Below are 20,082 nucleotides of genomic sequence, written 5' to 3' on the forward strand. Positions count from 1 at the left end.
CAAAGTAAGCTTATTTAGGATATAGTACATTAATTAGGAGGATTCTTTACGTGCTCTAACAAGAGAGAAAAATGACTCTCATCTAGATGTTTTAGTTGTTCTAAGTGTACTGCAGAGGCATGATTCAGTCTAATTTTTTAAATGCCGAACTGGTTTGTCATTAAGATTTTTCTGTTCTTAATTGCTACACAGGTTGTTATGAAGGGGCTCATAATTTATTCCTCTGGGCAGCTGTGGTAGGTCATTCACAAAGTCTCTTCCCTTTTCTCCCAGTCTATTATTGAGCATTTCCTTCCATTGTAATCCTCTGAGTCATTTCCTCCCTCACTTGGTCTACCTTGTTCATGGTCTTTTTTCAGATTCTGTCCATTCCACAGTAGTAGTCTCTCTTCCCTTTCTGTTAACGTGGCCAAACAATTTTAGCCTATTTTTCTACATATTTTCTTTTATGGGTCAAAGTTGGCTAATAATGATTTTTGTATCATTATTTCTGCATTGACAGGTATTTTCCATTTGTTAATAATGTCTGGTACAAAATAATAATTTTTTAAGCTATTTTTCTATCCTTTCAGAAATTTCTACCCTGACTTTCCCTTTTTGGTTAGCCTACTTCCTAGATATTTGAAAGAATCTACTTCTTTGATAATTCTCCTGTTGCAACTTAGATCCTTCATTTTTTAATTTCCCTACTGATGTTCATTACCTCACTTTTTGTTAAGCTTTCTTCTGGTCTACTTGTTCAGTTACCCTCCACAAGTTTAGTTCTTCCAGTTTCTGCTTGTTGTCTTCCCATATCATCGTGTTGTCTGCTTATGCTATGCTTTTTGTATCGCCTATTGTTGACACTTGACAAACTTTCCTTATGTTGAAACTTCCTGGCAGATAAAACTGTGTGCCGGACCAAGACTCGAACTCGGGACCTTTGCCTTTTGCTGGCAAGTGCTCTACCAATTGAGCTACCCAAGCACGACTCACACCCCGTCCTCACAGCTTTACTTCTGCCAGTATCTCGTCCTTAAGTTGTTGTCCGTGACTGTATCAAGCACAGGTGAGAGCTCTGATTCTGAGTTTCATTCCTTTTGACAATTCCAGTCCATTCAGACCTTGCCATATATCTTCTATGAGTGTCTTAAGCCTTTTGTATATCTTAGGATAGTTGTGCAGAGTTCAGCAATGTTGGAAAAATGCTGAAAATTAGTAAAGTCACTGTACATACAGTGTCCCATCTAAATTCCAACTTCCCCCACTGTTGCTGTTGACGGCTACTGCAGAAGTCAGCGCTGATGCAAGCCAGGAAGGAAAGAAGTTGCTATGGCCAGTAGCAGGAATCCAAACTTATCGGTACCTAACACTTGCAGATTAATACATCTTATTTCTAAAAAGGAAGGAAACATGACTTCACTTCTTGTTATGAGGTAGCTTGATATGCTTCCCGTGTCTCCTACATTGAATTACTTTTACACACTATTACCACTTGCAGAATGCAGGCTAAGTATCATCAATCATCATCTCGTTAATCAGTATTGATGCTCTAGATGTCAGAGACCAAACTGAGCCTGACTAGTGATGGGTTAATTCGGCATTGACAGGGGGTGCTGAACTCTGTCTTGCTGGAGGTGTGGGGCTGCTCAGTCTTTCCATTGGTGTGCGGGTCAGTGCCTTCTTGATGCCATGTCACGATGCTGCACTGATCATATGCCATCAATGCTTTAGGACTGCGCAGTTGCTTCTTGCCTGGGAGCAATTTTGTGTGCCCTTGTGGGACGTATTGTCCTCTGATCTGTCTCGTATTGTCCTCTGATCTGTCTCGACCTATCCTTTAGACCAAAGTGCTCTGTTGACCCCATGGTTTCTTGCTGCGTGTTCCTGGCTGTCCTTGATGCATTGGTGAGCTTAGAAGTGGTATGCACAGGTGGCTTCAAAGTTGACGAACAAACTGATTTTGCATATGCATGTGCGAGGTCAGTGAACTGTGCTCCTTGCTGAACGTATGCGGTGTATTTACTGCAGAATTGGTGGCCACCGCGAGAACCCTGTCTTGTTGGTTTTTGTACCAATGAGATGTTCGTAATTGACAGCGATTCCAGTAGTCTTCAGTAGGTGTTGACCAGTGTCACCCACGACACCCATTGATGGACTATCCAGGATCTCCTTTTTTTACCTTCATGAAACTGATTGGCCACCCTTGTTCGGACCCCAAGTCATGTTGGGATCTCATGGAATGAAGATGCGGACCAGTTGCCCAAATTGGATGCAGACTTTGGAGATGGGATACCAGATTCAGACCTTCTGTCTACACTACGCCATAAATTGTTGGAGGCTTGGAACATGATTGATGGGCCTTGGCTTCTCTGAATAAACGGTGAGGAATAAAGGGGACCAAGGCCATGTGTCAGTCGTCCCTTGGTGCTTCTCACAGGGAATCTATTGTTCGGTTTCCTCGGAGCAACTGTCAGACATCTTCAGGTAGTTAAACCTTGCTGGTGGCTCGGTACAAATGACAGTATCCGCATAACGCCGCCTCATTTCTAGAATGCACAGGCGCGTAAATCGCGCATGCGCAATGATATGCAGATAGATGGTGCCATACTCAAACCGAAAATTGCAGAGCAGCTCTCCTGTGCGTGTGCTGTATGCTGCGTGTACTAAAAATGCAGCCAGACGTCGCTCACCAAAGACCGTACTAGAATAATGTTATGACGGGTCTGTTATCAAAAAATCTTGATTTTCGCGTTGTGATTGTAATAGCAGCCAATGCAGGGTTCCAGGCTGTGCTCGCTTGAAATCCTGCATCCCTATTGGTGATTATCAGCTGTACAGATATGTATTGCTTTCTTAATGACGCAGTCCCTGAAAGATGATGTCGGGGATAAAACTTCCTTCTTTTCATAAATCATGCGATGTCCTGTATTCAGTGTTCTGCAATTGCCAACTTTTCCAGTTGATGAAGGTGTGTATGATCCTTATGTTCATCACAGCGTTCTTGTACTGTGCAACATGTCTGGCATATATATGAGGCCCCACATTGACAAGGAATCTTGTAAACACCACATTTCCTTAGGCCAAGATCATCCTTAACTGAACCCAATAGATTTCTCTGTTTTGCAGATGGTTGAAAAACACACTTAATGCCATATCTTCAGAGGACTCTTCAGATTCTTTACAACGTGGCACCAAAATATGGCAAAAAGACCAAAGTGGTGAGTGTCTTCGTATCTTCATTCTGCTCCATACATTGAACTCGCTTGGGTCTGAATACATTATGTATCTGTCTCTCAGAATAACCGTTTCTTCAGAACACCTTCTCCAAATGTTGTATTTCACTCGACAGGCTTTCAGGATCAGATACCACATGTTATCTATGATCTAACGTACATACAGCACTACCGCATTGTGCAGGATGATCGCAGCTTGTGGCCTGCAGATATGGATCTGTATGCATTGGGCTGCGGTAGACACTGTGTCCCAAGGTTCCATCTGCTTTCCTCCGTGCCGAAACACCAAGAAAGGTGAAGTGCCAAATTCGTCCATTTCCATTGTGAAGTTTATATTCAGATAAAGCGAATTCAGATGCTGAAGAAACATAGGTAGAGTATAAAGTCCTCGTAGCCGCACCACAAACGTATCATCCGCATACTGTAGAAAACAAGAGGGTTTGAGAGTGGCTGACAGTACTGATTTTTCATCTGTCCTCCACAAAATAATTGGCCTCCACAGGAGACAGAGGGCTCCCCATGGCGACACTGTCCACTTGTTCAAAATATTGGTCATGAAATAAGAAGTATGTTGAATGAATCACATGTTTAAATTATGCTACTACGTCCTCTAACTTGTTGCTAATGAGCTCCAGAGAGTCCTGCAAGGGCACCTTTGTAAATAAAGACGTCAAAACTTACTGAGAGACCCAACGATTGCAATCTAAGAGTTTTCAGGTGACCTATGAAATCTTCAGTGTTTCGAATATAATGGTTGCACTTGCCTACAAGAGGTCCCAATAGTGATGTCACTTATTTGGCAACAAAATAAGTAGGGGCTCCTATGTTACTCACAGTGGGACTTTCCGACAGAAAAGCTTGATGAGTCACATCATTCAATAGTTGACATGTGGTGAGGGCTTACAGGTCAGAAAATAAGATACAGAAAGCTGTAAGGGAACAAAGAAAGAAGTTACTGAAAGTTAGAGACTGAAGAAGTTAATGTAAATTAGTCAAGTGGGTGGTGATAAAACAGAAAAGTTGTATCGCCATTTCCCACTTGCATAGTTTTGAGAAACTGTTGTCGGAAGAGAATCCAAATGGCATACATACGTAGTGAAACAGGCAACAGTCATGGCTGTCATGTTGTTGAGAGTGGTCTGCAAAAGATATTGTGTGTTACCAATATACATCCTCTGTCTATGCACTTCATCCTAACTGCTAACTTGGTGACGTAGAAACCCAAACAGTATTTACATAACAGCTGATACGTCATTTCACAGGAGGGGATGGTGGGAGTAAGGATGAATGGGCATAGACAAAGGGTGTATATTGCCCAAATACAATATGCTGTTGCAGAACCTGCTCTATAACATGACAGTTGTGACCTCAGCTCCTGTTTCACCAGTTATGTCATCAGCAGGAGTGGCACCTCGCCCGACACAATTTCTTGTAACTCTGCAGATGGGAACTGGAGTTAAAACATGTCCTTGGTTTTCTTCACCCACCTGGCCTTAATTTACATTAATTTATTTGGTTTCAACTTTTTGTGTCAGTAACTATTCCTTTCATCACTCACTTTTAGTTTCTAAATCTTTTATGATCCGACCTGTCTATTCCCTCCTCCTCCCCACCTCTGTCACATCTTCTCTTCTGCTTTTAAGGTTTCAGGTTTTTAAATCTTCGCTGGTGCAGTTCCCAACAGTCATTCCTTCTCCTCCTGTCTGGTAACTCTCCACGGCCCAAGGTTATGGGCGACCTTTCTGTAACTATCTCCATTTCCTAACCATCATCAGTTCTTTTCCTATATTCCTCTTCCTTTCCCTTCATCCTTCTGCCAGGAGAAACCAAAGGCTCCAAAAGCTAGGATATTCCATTAATTTTTGTGCGCTTTTTCTCCTGCCACCACTTGGCGAGTAGATTTTAATCATTCCAACTATATTATGATTGAGTTTTACATTTTTACCAGTGAAGGTGGTTCCTACTCCTCTGTGGTAGGGCAGGTTGGCCTTGTCACTCACTTCAAGGTTTGGAGCAGAATTTAGTTGCTTGCTCCGACTCGGCTCATGGCTGCCCTTGGTCAGTGGTCTGGCCTAGGTCCTTTCCTCCCAACATTTTTAATTCTTCTTATTCTTTTTCCATCTATCATTGGTTAACTGTCTCATGGGCATTGTTCTCTTTCCTGAGATTTTGTCATAGTTTTGTTGTGGTAATTGAGGATGAGGAAACACCAGTCGAATGCAGAGGATCTCTCTCCCATCATGTAGCATGTCCTGGGGGTCTCCAGCTGCTTTCTGGGTGGAGCAACTTGCCCACCTTCACCCTCTTACCCATATTTTACTTCTGCTTATTCCATACCTTGGTTTTAAAGATCACTTGTTATAATTGGGTTCATCAGGGTTTGTTTAGTGCCCTTCCTCTCCGAGGACTCTTCCCGGCTTGATGTGTATATGTTTGAGGGATGTGGTTTGGTCACTTTAACATCAATCACTGTAGTGATAGAGTTAATAAAACTGTGCGATGTTTACACTTTGAATGCTGTGCTCAGACTGCCTGTGGGCTCGTGTGCAACACAAAGATGTATGTACTATTACAAAAATTACAAAATGGTAAAATGTTGTACTATTAAATTTTGGATCATAAAAAATTCAAAAAATAAGGTACAATAGGCTGTCAGATTTATCTAAAGTGCATAATTAGATAATGACAAAATAAGTAATATTTCATGGAACAGTAATTTAAATGTATATGGCAATTCCCAAAGTATGCCAGCAGTTATTGAGAAAGTGAAATTTTCTCATTAGAATAATTAAGAAACTAGCAGGTTACTTATTTAACAGTGCATACACTTTTAGAAATAGAAAGTAGGTGCTACAAAACTGAGGCACTGAGCCCTCGAGAGGGGTCCACAACTCTTTTGTGGATATGTGCGTAGCGAGCACGGGACCCCGAGCTAATGTGGCCCTCCTTCCTTTCTGGGCTGCATACCTTCTTTTCCCGCATCCTTTCCTATCCCCATCTTCGCCTGCCCCCCTCACCTCTGCCTCTTTCCTCCCTCCTCCTCCTCCTCCTCCTCCTCTGGGAGTATGTTTTGTGCCTACAACCGGAGACGGACGCTCAGAAATGTACAACAGTCTCTATTCTTCACTTTCTCTGCTGGCAAGTCTTTGTCCTTCTCTTTTCCTTACCTCTTCTCTTTACCCTTTTCTCCGCTGTGGCGTTTGAGACCTCTCTTCTTTCCTTTCCGTTTCTGTGTTTTTCCCTTTCTCTTTTTTTTTTCCCTGTGCGTGTCTGAAGGCCGACCCACACATTCCTATGCCTAGCCGATGACGGGGTAACACGTAATTCCCCGCCCCGGGTAGACAGGTAGGACACGTACGTACCCCCCGGTAACGGCCAGGCCCAGGGAGGGGTGATTACCCGAGCTGATACCTTCCGAAAGTGCCGATTGGTCCCTCCGTCCGTTTCTCGGGAGGTGTGACCTGAGGTGTGAACAATCACCTAAGGCGGGAGGGCCCTCAGAGGACCCCCACAAGGAAGGAGCGCGCCATTGGAGACACCGGTAATCATGTGGGATATTTCCCCAATGGTTTCCTCATCATCTACTCTGTCTGCTCACAAGCATAAGTTCAATGAGTCTCAGCCACAGACAGTTCTTCCATTGTTGCCACAGTTCCTTGTTGTTTCTCGGTCGGACGAAGGTCACGACTTCTCCACGGTCAACCCTTTCATTATTCAGAAAGGAGTCGACGCAATTGCAGGTCCTGTAAAGTCTTGTTCCAGATTGCGAAATGGCACCTTGTTAGAAACAGTCAGTGCCCTCCAGGCACAAAAATTGCTGCGTACTTCACTGCTACACACCTTCCCTGTCCGGGTGGAAGCGCACCGCACTTTAAATTCCTCACGTGGGGTCGTTTATACACGCTCCCTCGATGGATTGTCCGACGATGAAATTCAACACTACCTGTATGACCAGGGCGTCACGGCTGTTCGAGTCATGAAAAGGGTTGACAAGAACATTGTTCCAACCCGCACTGTCTTCTTGACATGTGACCACGGTTATCAGATCGGCCAGCGCAAAGATCTCCTGTTCATCCTCCCCACTCTTAACTGCTCACTCTGTGGCTCACCCTTCAACGGGTTCTGCTAAATCTCGAGCCCCAAAATCAGACACTCGGACTTCCAAAAAAGAGCTCACTCGTGAAGATTTTTTACGTACCCCAACATCTCAACCATTGGTTCCTCCTCCATCTCAATGTTCTGTTTCCAAAAAGGCTAATAAGAATCCCAGTTCCTCTCCTTCTCCACCACGGCGTGTCTCATCCACAGCACCGCCTGGCGGTAACCGCCCTCAGCCGTCTTCTGTGTCGCCGAGGCGCACTGCTGGTGGCCGATCAACCGGCCGGGTGCTGGTGGCAGGAGCTGCTCCCGAACAACCAATGGATCAGGATCTTCTGCCTTCGGCTGAATGCAGTTCCACGCTGTCGATCGCAAGCTCTGAGTAGTCGTTGAGTTGAGGGCAACCTTGGTCACGTTTTTTCCATTTTCTGTTCACCCTATGTCCATTATCCATTGGAATATCCGCAGCATTCGAGCCAATCGGGATGAATTGTCGATCCTCTTACGATCCTACTCGTCGGTTATCTTCTGTCTTCAGGAAACATAGGTGCGTCTACTCACGATTCTTCTCCATGATACTCTCCATTATCACCCAATCCCCTTAAACACTTCCTTCCAAGCTGTCGCTGTCCATATTTCCCTTTCTGGATACACCTTCTCTCTTTGTACTGTATACATTCCGTCGTCCACACCAATGGCACTAGCTGATCTCCTTCATCTTCTTGGCCAGCTTCCGCCCCCCTATTTGCTGGTTGGGGACTTCAATGCCCACCACCCGCTTTAGGGATCTGCGCATCCTTGTCCGTGCGGCTCACTATTGATAGACGTCTTCCACGAAGCGGATCTTGTTTGCCTCAACACTGGGGACCCAATGTTTTTGTCTGCCTCCACGGCAAATTTCTCTCATTTGGACCTTTCGGTCGGTACTGTTCCGCTAGCTCAGCACTTCGAATGGTTCGCTCTTGCTGATACACACTCGAGTGACCATTTTCCGTGTGTCCTTAGATTGTTGACACAACTGCCATATATGCGCTTGAGACGCTGGAAGTTTGCCCAAGCCAATTGGACACTTTTTGCGTCTCTAGCGACATTCGATGATCGTCACTTTCTTAGCTTCGACGATGAGGTCACTCATATTACAGAAGTTATTCTTAGAGCTGCAGAACGTTCAATACCACGCACCTCCGACTTGCCCCGGCACCCCTCCGGTTCCTTGGTGGAACAACATAGGCAGCGACGTGCTCTTCGCATTTTCAGACACCATCCAACTTTGGCCAGCTGTATCCGCTATAAGCAGTTCAGAGCGCAATGCCGTCGCGTCATCCGCGATAGCAACAAGGCAAGCTGGGACTTCTTTACTAGCTCCTTTAACACCTTCACTCCCTCCTCAGAAGTTTGGAGTCGGATTCGGCAGTTATCTGGAGCGCCTAGTTTCTCCCCGGTCTCTGGGCTCACTGTCGTGCATGGTAAATTGATGGACCCCGTCGCAATTTCTAACTCATTGGGTCAACACTTTGCTGAGATTTCGAGCTTTTCAAATTACCCGCCAGCGTTTCTCCCGAAGAAACGTGCAGCGGAAGTGCGGCCTCTTGCTTTCTCCTCTCAAAATCGCGAAAGCTATAATACTGTTTCCTTCATGCGAGAACTCCAACATGCACTCTCTTCATCTCGCTCTTCTGCCCCAGGACCGGATGGTATCCACGTAAAAATGTTGCTGCATTTATCGCACCATAGTCTGCGTGACCTCCTTCGCCTTTATAATCGAATTTGGACCGACGGTACTTTTCCCAGACGATGGCAGGAAGCTATCGTCGTTCCTGTTCCAAAACCTGGAAAGGACAAACATCTCCCCTCTAGCTATCGCCCCATTTCTCTCACGAGTAGTGTATGTAAGGTTTTGGAGCATATGGTGAATTGCCGTTTAGCCTGGTGGCTGGAGTCCCGCAGTCTTTTAACACCTGCCCTATGTGGTTTCCGAAAGCATCGTTCTGCAGTTGACCATCTTGTTGCTCTCTCCACTTTTATCATGAACAATTTTCTCCAGAAACGCCAAACAGTAGCAATATTTTTTGATCTGGAGAGAGCATACAATACCTGTTGGAGGACAGGAATCCTCCGCACACTGTTCTCTTGGGGCTTTCGAGGACGGTTGCCCCTTTTTCTTCGCGAATTTATGGCAGAGCGCACATTTAAAGTGCGGGTGAACACTACTCTCTCCCGTACCTTCTCCCAAGAAAACGGAGTACCCCAGGGCTCCGTGCTAAGTGTTGTACTGTTTGCCATTGCCATAAATCCAATTATGCATTGTCTTCCTGATGTGTCGGGCTCCCTCTTTGTGGACGATTTTGCAATCTACTACAGCTCTCAACGGACCAGCCTTCTTGAACGTAGTCTTCAAGGATGTCTCGATCGCCTCCACTCTTGGAGCATCGAAACCGGCTTCCGCTTTTCTCCCAGTAAGACCGTTTGTGTTAATTTTTGGCATCGTATAGAGGCTCTTCCGCCTTCCTTACGTCTAGGCCCTGTCAACCTTCCGTTCGCGGACGTCGCTAAATTCTTGGGTCTTACGTTTGACAGAAAGCTGTGCTGGTCCTCCCACATTTCCAATCTTTCGGCTCACTGTTTGCGATCCCTCAACACCCACCGTGTCCTGAATGGCACCTTCTGGTGAGCAGACCGAGTGGTCCTTCTCCGCCTCTATAGCGCCTTAGTGCGCTCAAAATTGGACTATGGAAGCATAGTTTACGCCTCTGCTCGACCGTCTATTCTTCAGCGTCTCGACTCTATCCACCACCGTGGATTACGTTTAGTATCTGGAGCTTTTTACACCAGCCCTGTGGAAAGCCTTTATGCTTAGACTGCTGAACCTCCGCTGTTCAATCGGCGAGCTGTCCTTCTGAGTCGTTATGCTAGCCATCTGTCTTCCATGCCTGCAAATCCGGCCCATGACATTTTTTCGACACCTCCTTGGATTTAGGGTATGCCGGCCGCCCTTCCTCCCTACTACCACCGGGAGTCCGCTTCTGTCAACTGCTCCATTCTCTTTCCTTCCACTTTCCTAAAACTTTGACAACTTGGGGTACAGCACCACCTTGGCTCCGGCCCCGGATCTGCCTACTCCGTGACCTTTGTCAGTTTCCCAAGGATTGTACCCCTTCTCTGTTTATTGTCGGGCATTTGCTGCTCTATGTGCACAAATGAAGGATGCCACATTTATTTACACTGATGGCACAAAAACATCATTAGGTGTTGGGAGTGCCTATAATGTTGGCGACACCCCAAATCGATTTTGACTTTCCGACCTGTGTTCGGTTTATACTTCGGAGCTTTACGCTGTTCTCCAGGCTGTCCAATACATCCATTGCCATCAGCGGATACAGTATGTTATCTGCTCAGACTCTCTCAGCTCTCTCCTCAGTCTCCAAGCTCTCTACCCAGTCTACCGGATTCAGGACTGCCTCCACTTGCTCCACTTAAGGGGTGTCTCTGTGGCATTCCTATGGATCCCAGGACATGTTGGTATTTGTGGAAATGAGGCGGCCGATATAGCGGCCAAGGCTGCAGTCTCTCTTCTTCAGCCAGCTATTCGCATGATTCCCTTCGCCGATCTGCGGAGTGTTTTATGTCGTCGTGTTGCTCTTTTATGGCATGCACATTGGTCGACACTTCCCAATAATAAATTGGGGGATGTGAAAGCTCTTCCCTGTGCTTGGACCTCTTCCTCTCGAACGCGTCGTCGGGAGGAGGTAATTTTAACTAGACTCCAGATAGGGCACTGTCTTTTTAGCCATCGACATCTTTTAAGCAACGATCCTCCCCCACTCTGTCCCCACTGCTCTCAACTGTGGACGGTGACACCTTTTACTTGCTTGCCCCTATTTTACTCCATTACACGCCCGTCTACAGCTGTCGCCTGATATATCATCCATTTTGCAGATCACACACGCTCAGCCGATCGCGTTCTCGAGTTTATTAGTGCCAGTGAGATGATGTCAGTCATTTGAAGCTCTTTTTGGGGACAAACAACCCTCTTTTATAGTGGTTTTTTAAGCTTTCCTTCTGTTTTTGGTTTCCCCTTTTTTTTAGTTTTGCTCCCATTGCTGCTGGTTTCCAGTTACGTTTTTTAGCTTTTCCTAAGTCACAGACTGGGTGCTAATGACCATAGCAGTTTTGCACCCAAAACCATAACAAGAAAAGGCACTGAATTTTTGAAATCTATTGACTGGAATATTCTGAAGTACAAAAATTTTGATTATGAATAACTTCTGAAATGTTAGGTTTCAGAAAAAGTAAAACCTTGGTTGAAAGAGAATATGGACTTCAAAGTAACATGTGTGAATCTAGAAACAGACAATTTTCGGTGGGTTGGACTTTCGACAAGTATCAGTTTACATGTATAGTAAACTGAGTAATTCTTAGAGTAAAAGGTTTCATTGTGAACTATTTACGTTGTTACAAGCAGACTGTAAATCATATTGTGATTAATAAAATTTAGTGAAATATTGCATGAATAACAATATGGCAATTTCATGTACACACACTACATGCAGTGCTAATGAAAAGATGGTGAATGAAAAAACATTATTAGCATGAGGAATGGGATAAAAACAAGTAGGAATACTCAGACATTGCTCCTTCAGAGGGCTAATGTGAGTTTTTTGCTGTATTAATCGTAGTGGTGATTTTGTTTTTTCTCATGTACAAAACTGAAGTAAAATTTCAGTTTTAATGGAGATTAAGATTCTTTGTTAACACTAATGTATAAAACTCAAAGCACTTTGTCCTAATATTGTAAAATATTTTCTGGTTTTTTTTTTTTTTTTTTTTCTAGAATTATGATTCATCTGAGTCTAAGCTCCGCCGAGAATTTGAAGTTTATGGACCTATTAAAAAGGTAAGTGGAAGGGCAGTGTAACATTGACACATCACAATGCCACAGCTTATTATTTTGGAGCATCATAGGGGGGTGTGTGTGTGTGTGTGTGTGTGTGTGTGTGTGTGTGTGTGTGTGTGTGTGTGTGTGTGTGTGTGTGTGTGTGTGTTTTGTAGCACATTTCTTTGTTTTGGGGGAACCTATTTTGTCTGGTGTCAGGGGGGTGTCAAATGCAAAAGGGCAATGGTCTATTGATGACAGTTCAAACATAAGGCAAATGATGGTACCCCTTAAGGAAATGACAGCAAGTGACAGGAAAAGACACCAGGTGCACTCACTGCTTATGCCTGGAGACCTCATCCAGATGTTGAAGAGGCTATTCCAACAGCCATTGAGAGCACAGTGTGCAACATACTGCAGATTGTGGTGCGCATTGGAACAAATGATGCCTTCCGTTTGGGCTCGGAGGTCATTCTTTGGTCATTCCAGCAACTGGCAGAGAAGGTTGAGAAGGCCAGCCAGCCAGCCTCCGAAGCTCACAATTTGCAGCATTGTCCCCAGAACAGAACATGACCTTCAGTTCTGAGTCGAGTGGAAGGACTGAACCAGGTACTTTGAAGGTTCTGTGACAAGGTTGGCTGCAACTTCGTGGTCTTGCACCATAGGGTTGAGAACTGTAGGATCCCCCTAAATATGTCAGGTGTGCACTACACATCAGGCTACTGTGCGTGGAATATGTACAAGGGTTTTTTAGATTAGACGACTCTCCATCCAATCCAGATAGCAATAGCTGTAGGAAACCTAGAAGTATCACTGTTAAGGTCAAAAGAAAAGTCTCCTACATGTGAGTATTAAAATCCTAATGGTAAACTGCTAAGCATTTGTACTGCCAGAGTTTTAAGTGCTCATGAAAAGCAGTGAAGCTCACATCATACTAGGTACAGAAGACTGGTTGAAACCTGAATTTGATGGCAGTGAGATTTTTGGGGAAAATTTAAGTGTATATCAAATAGATAGGCACAGAGAAAACATTTCATTTGTACGTAAGTTCCCCAACCGTACTGTACAACAATTAGTGGGTAAATTACAGTTTCATTAGTGGTGGGCATAAGACATCCTGTAAAAACTTTACTAGATGCCTTCTCTGAAAACTACCTAGAACAGGTAGCTAGGAACCCCACTAACAATGGAAATATGTTGTATCTAATGGCAACCAATACACCTGATGTCTTTGAGGGTGTCCACATCGAAACTCGTGTCAGTGACCATGATGCTGTTGTGGTATCAATGATCACCGAAGTTCAAAGGACAACTAAAACTAGCAGAAAGATATATAAGTTCAGTAAACTAAATTAAAAATCGGTAGTGTCATATTTCAGTGAGGAACTTGAAACTTTCAGCACTGGTCAGGAGCATGGAGAGGAACTCTTGACTAAAGTTTAAAGGAATAATTTACCACGCACCAGATATGTAGAAGCCCAGTAGATCAGCTGGGGAATCTTCAAGGTATATATCACAGTGAAAAACATTTAAAGAAACAGATTACTGCACAATAGGTGTAAAACAAAGCGTAGGGCTATAGGTAGAGATGCTAAATGAAATGTATTTGGCTGTGAAGAGAGCAATGCATGATGCCTCCAATGACTACTGTAGCAGAATATTGTCAAGTGATCTTTCGCAGAACCCAAAGAAATTCTGGTCATATGTAAAGGCTATTAGTCGCACGAAAGTTGGTGTCCAGTCCCTAGTGAATGAGACAGAAAACTGAAATTGTAGGTAGCAAAGCAAAAGCTGAAATGCTTAACACCATTTTCAAATGTTCCTGTTCAAAGGACAACCCAGGAGAATCACCCAGATTCCTCATACCACTGAAAAGATGAATTAAATAAGTATTACTGTCAGTGGTGTTGAGAAACACAGCCCGTCAGGTTCTACACTGAATTTACTGCTGAGTTAATTATAACCTATTGTAGATCCCTCAAACAAAGAAAACAGTGCCCAGTTCTTGGAAAATGGCACAGGGCACTCCCAGGGCCATCTTTAACATGTTGTAGGCCCTGGGCACATTAGGATAATGGGTCCCCTATTACCTTGACAGAGCACTGTTTTGTTAGAATACACAAAAAGTAGATAAGTGAGGTTCTGTATATATTTGTATTTCTTTAGTCACATTAAATGAATAGGTAATATAATGTAATCCACAAAAGTAGCTTTTTCATTCACAGGTTAATACTTAAAAATCTATTAATAGAAGAGGTCTCATTCTAGATTTGAGATGGGCAAAATAGTTAATCACTTCTTCAAAAGCTATTTTTTGAGCATATCACATTCTATGGACATCAGTGATAAACTAGTTCTCTCTGAAGCCTTGTACTTTTCTATTCTTTTCAAGTTGGAGGAGCATTCCGCACTGCAGTTAGTTACCGGCATGCTTAAAAAAATTCTCAGTGCGATTTCTAAAAAATTTTTTTCAAAAGATGATAAATTTCCAATATACTATTAGTTCACCATTTGCAGAGACATCGAAAACCTCTGGTGAGAGCTGCTACATTTTTTCGTTGAGGTGGGGCCTTGTAATCAGATTCCAGGTTTCTTTCTTTGGTGGACAATTTGAAATCATCAAATTTATCCCTGAGATTAATGATAAAATCATAGTGAAGCAAATAAATTAGTTAAAATGTGTAAGGTTATTGTTTCTTTCTGATGATAATTATTTTGTCTATTCTTACCAATATATAATTACAAATTTCCATTAGTATGATAAATTCTAGCTTTCCCATTTTTCTGGACAGACTGAGTGCTTCATCTCTAGTGTCTCCTGCCTGTTCTGTATCTTCTGCAGTGGACATCAAAGTTTCTAATTTATGACCTTCATGCGAGGTGCTTACTGCATCAGCCCAGGCTGACCATCTGGTTTGTGAAATACTTAAAACACTTTTTTTGAACCTAAATATTTTGTCAATATATTCCACCAGTGGGTAGAGCTCAACAAAAAGTTGTACATTTTCTGAACCATATGAAAAAACTTTGTCTGATACACACCCAGCAGCTTGGACTACCAAGTTCAGTGAATGTCCCGCACATGGTACAAAGGTGGCAGATCCACATTTCTCCTTGATTCTTGCTTGTAAACGAGTGTACCTCCCTAACATATTTGAAGCATTGCCTTAGCTTTGTCCTCTGCAATATTTTACGAGAATATCATGATTCTCTAAAAAATTCAAGATGGTTTCTGCTAAATACTCAGATCTGTGGTCTTTTTTCAACAGGAACATGGTCTTTTATGTATAGAATTATAAAAGTTAGCTGGTCAATATGAGGCAGATCGGGTGTACTGTCAACACTAATGGAAAAATATTTTGCTAATATAACTTCATTTATAATTTTGTAGGACCTGTTTTCTCATTACGTCAATAAACTCCTTACATTTATGATAAATAACAAGTGTTACCTTTTCCAGGATTCCCAAAGTTTTGTAAGTGATCTGCAAGAAATGGATCGAATTCACTCAAAAATTCCACACATCCCAAATAAGTTCCATTGTTGGGAGATCTAGGGTTTCATTGTCACTACGAAATGGAAGCCCTCTTGATGCCAAAATTTTACAACAGCTGCAATCCGTTTAAATACATGTCTCCAGTAATCCACTTCTTTTTGGTGTTGAGATAAGTCTGTCTATTCTACCAACTGCATTACTTCGTGCCAGATAATTCATCATAGATTGCCAGTGTGCTGGGCTATTTTCATGTGTTAAAATTTTGTGATTAATGTACTTACAATCATTACATCCACTTGAACAGCGTAGTTTTACATCAGGATTATTAAATAAGTAGCATGAAAAAGAAAATACATGGTTTTTGGACGACGAGTAAAAAAACTATTTTCTTTCGATGCTTTAATTGTTCGTTAATTTGTGAATAAACAATAATTTGTTGAAAGACCTAGTTACTGATTTATTATGACTTTTGTAGGTTCTGAATGCCTTGGAAAAGGCAGAATCGTTATTTTTAAAATATACAGGACCCTTACGAATCAAAAGTTTGCGGTTTCTGTCTGTAAAATGTTCATGAAAATAATCAGTGGGATCGTGTGATATTCCTTCTGTGTTGGAAAACTGTTGTTCAACCAACACATTTGTCGATGTTGGTGGAATTATTGAAGTTGTTGCACATTCGTCTGATTCCAGCTGTTCTCCTAAATTGGTATAAATCTCAAATTGGTGTAGAAGATGAACATTCAGAAATTCCCAAAATTAGTGATACACAACTCATCATGTGGAAATTTATTATTTGTTGCTACTTACAGAAGTTGCTCCATTACTAATAGTAAAATATGCTGTTAATTTTGGCAACTTTTTAATTACTTTCTTCAGATGTACAGCTTTTTTCCCTTTTTGAGGATCCACTAGGATATGACGATTTTGACATTTTGTATTATATTTCAGTATTCATTTTTACACAAAAAACATTCTAATACAAAACAGGTAAATGACAATTTAAACAAAGAACACCTCGGAGTACAGTCGTTAACAACTACAAACAAAAAAAGTCACAGCAGCACAGACAAATAGAGGGGAATTCCCAATCGAGTCTGTTTATTTGAGGCAGTTGGTCACATTTAATTTTACATCGCTATTTGCACCATGCAGAACTGTGCAAAGCTAATAAGCAAATGAGTATTGTAGTCAGTCATTATCGTCCAATTTTTAAAAATATATTTCTCATTAATAAATACCAGTTATAGTTTGGTGATCTGGCAGGAACTAGAGGGGTCCTATTGATGGTTTGGCCCTGGGCGCGTGTCCAGTGGGAGAGAGGGGCCTGGTCGCACCTGTCTAAAAGAGTGGTAGTAGAAGTGACTTGCAAAACTACCATCCAATATCCTTGACATCTTATTTGTTGTAGACTCGTAGAACATATTGTGAGCTCAAACACAATAAGGTATCTTGAACAGAATGACCTCAATGCCAATCGGCATAGATCTTGAAAACATCAGTCATGTGAAACCCAACTTGCACTTTTCTCACTTGACCTCCTGAAAACTTTGGAGCAAGGCAGCCAGGTAGATGCAGTTATTCTTCATTTCCGAAAAGCATTTGGCTCAGTACCACACCTACACGTATCAAAAGTATGAGCATATGGAGTATCAAGTGAAATTTGTGACTGGATTGAGAACTTTTTGATAGTATCTTGGATGGAGAGTAATCTTAAGGATTCACCAGAGAATGGTGTTGGGACCCTTGCTGTTCATTATATATTAATGATCTCGCAGACAATATTGATAGTAAAATCAGGCTTTTTGCAGATGACGCAGTTGCTTATAAAGAAGTACCACCATAGAGAAACTGCATAAGTATTCAGTCAGATTTTGTTAAGATTTCTATGTGGTGAAAAGATTGGTAACTTGCTCTAAATATTCTGGAATGTAAAATTTTGCACTTAACAAAACAAAAAATGTAGTATCCTACGACTAATATCAGTGAGTCACTGTTGGAATTTCCCCCTGCGGGTCCGGGGCCTAGAATAGGCCCAAGGTATCCCTGCCTGTCGTAAGAGACGACTAAAAGGAGTCTCTCACTTTTTGGCCCTATAAGTTCAGGTCCCATTTTATGGTGTGACCTGCCACTTTCCAAATTCTACAGAAGTGCAGGCCATATGGAGAAGGATGCCTTACATAGTGCACGAGTTATCCATAGTGCCCTTAGATTTGATCTGAACCTCTTGTCATGGCTCTGCATCTCCACCTGCAATTAAACTGTTTGGGCGAGGACAATTTCTGGGGTATTTCATCTTCTTCCGTTGTCTCGTTTCCTCTTTTGTCCCCATGACAGTATTGGTTTTCTCTGTGCCTAATATCCAGTATGGTAGCCAGTCTGTTGTGGTGGGGCCATCATGTACCCATTTGGTGGTACCCCCGACGACACAGCGATTGCACTGCTGATGCCTGAGCTGTAAATTCCCCACGTATGCCAAGTAGTAGATGCCTGTCTTCCTGGGGCATCAGGACTCACAGCAATGGCAATCATGCCAGGTGGCCTTTGCTGTGGCTGGGTGGTGCCCGTGGGGAGAGCCCCTGATTGGAGTGTGTGGCATCAGGGCGGATGACCCACAATGAAGCGGATTAAGTCATCTCTTGCTGGTAACTGTACAGCTCCAGCAGTCCCTAAGGAGTTAAGACCAAGTACAATGCTAACAGATATGACCCTAAATTGTTTCTCTCCCTCGCTACACCATGGGAGGAGCGTAGGGCTACAGAAAGAAATAGCCATATTCGCCTTGGTTTTTAGTCTGTAGCAGAATGGACAGGGCCTACTTTCTGCCTATGAAGCCTCAATTTTTTGTTGAACATCTTGAGGATAAATTTGGGGAAGTGATAAGATGAGAAGTGGCGCAGTCTTGATTCAGACAGTATCCCAGTCCAATCCCAGGCATTACTTGCTTGTGATCGGCTGGGTGATATTCCTGTTTCTGTCACTCCCTGTTAAAGCCTCAACATGGTCCAGGGGATGATTTTCCATCGTGACCTCCTCTTGCAGTCTGACGAAGAGCTCCATGCCAATTTAGAACGATGGGGTGTTCATTTCATCCTGCAGCCACTGTACTAGATGGCTGCGTGCCTTTCTGCAACGAATGTAATCTCGTAATAACTTGCTGCGTTACAAAATTCCACATGTCAAGATTGCGGATGTCCACTGCATCTAGATACTCCCCTCTTCTCACTTGTATCAACTGTGAAGAGCAGCAGTCCCCTGCTCGTCGGCTTGCACGGTACTTGAAGAGGAGTGGAAAATCGTGGAGTAAAAGACCGTGGACTGGTTGGCATACCAAGAGGCTAAAAGTAAATTTGAACTATTACACCTTGTTCGGTTGACATCCACATATGCTGATCACAAGTACCAGTCGTACCACACTCTGTGCCACGAACAGTGGTCCCTCTGGGCCTCCAGAATACATCTGCCCCCTTGGTGGTAGGGGGAAAATATCCTTTCGTTGCTCCCAAGGTACCTACTTCGGGAGCAGGGGCCCTCCAAACACAGGGGACATCAGTCCCCTCCACAGCCAGAGAAGCAACAGCCTCCTCTGGCTCCTGTCGTGTGGAAGGGGTCGCTTGGGACCCTCTCTCCCAAGGTCTCCACTAATGCCACAGCGGACACTCGCAAGTGGCTAAAGAAGCCAAAAGCTGCTGGACGAAGAGCTTCAGGGTCTTCCTCCATGCCTGAAGCTAATTCGGAGAAGTCCTCGAGGAACTGGATCTCACTGATGCCTCATCCACAATACGAAGGGATACAGATACTCAATCGGTGGCAGCAGGTGATCCTGGGGCATAACCTGCCTCCTTGTATGCTTCATGCCTTCCCAGCCACACAATAACGTCATCCTCCAGTGGAATTGCTGCGGTTTTTCCCACTACCCGGCTGAACTACGGCAACTGTTCAGCTTTACATCTGCTTTCTGCATTGCCCTCCAGGAAACCTGGTACTTGGCAATGTGGACTCCTGCCATTCGCAGCTGTAGGGGATAATAAAAGAATCGTAGTGGCTTAATAGTGTCAGGTGGAGTTTGTGTCTGTCCTGAACTCAGTATGCAGTGAACCTGTGCACCTTCAAACACCTCTTGAAGCTGTGGCAGTCAGGATAAGGATGTTGCAGGAAATAACTGTCTGCCATGTATATCTTCCTCCAGATGGTGCAGTACCCCTGAACACATTGGCTGCACTAGTTCATCAACTCCCTAAACCTTTCCTCTTTTTGGGAGATTTAACGAGCATAGCCCCTTGTGGTGTGCCGCTGTGCTTATTGGCTGAGTTAGAGATGTCGCAACTTTCCTGTCTCAATTCAACCTCTACCTCTTAAATACTGGGACCTCCACACATTTAAGTGTGGCTCATGGCACTTAC

General features: G+C 43.4%; 1 protein-coding gene across 1 annotated transcript in view; it reads left to right on the plus strand.

The window, feature by feature from the left end:
• The window catches only part of LOC124796405 (U1 small nuclear ribonucleoprotein 70 kDa), a 68,315-nt gene that overhangs the window by 15,654 nt on the left and 32,579 nt on the right, over nucleotides 1–20,082 (plus strand). The window contains exon 4 of the mRNA XM_047260583.1: nucleotides 12,145–12,207. Coding sequence (XP_047116539.1) covers nucleotides 12,145–12,207 — 63 coding nt within the window. The remainder of the gene's footprint in view (nucleotides 1–12,144; nucleotides 12,208–20,082) is intronic.

The sequence above is a fragment of the Schistocerca piceifrons genome, chromosome 4 (assembly GCF_021461385.2).
Source record: "Schistocerca piceifrons isolate TAMUIC-IGC-003096 chromosome 4, iqSchPice1.1, whole genome shotgun sequence".
Taxonomy (NCBI): Eukaryota; Metazoa; Arthropoda; class Insecta; order Orthoptera; family Acrididae; genus Schistocerca; species Schistocerca piceifrons.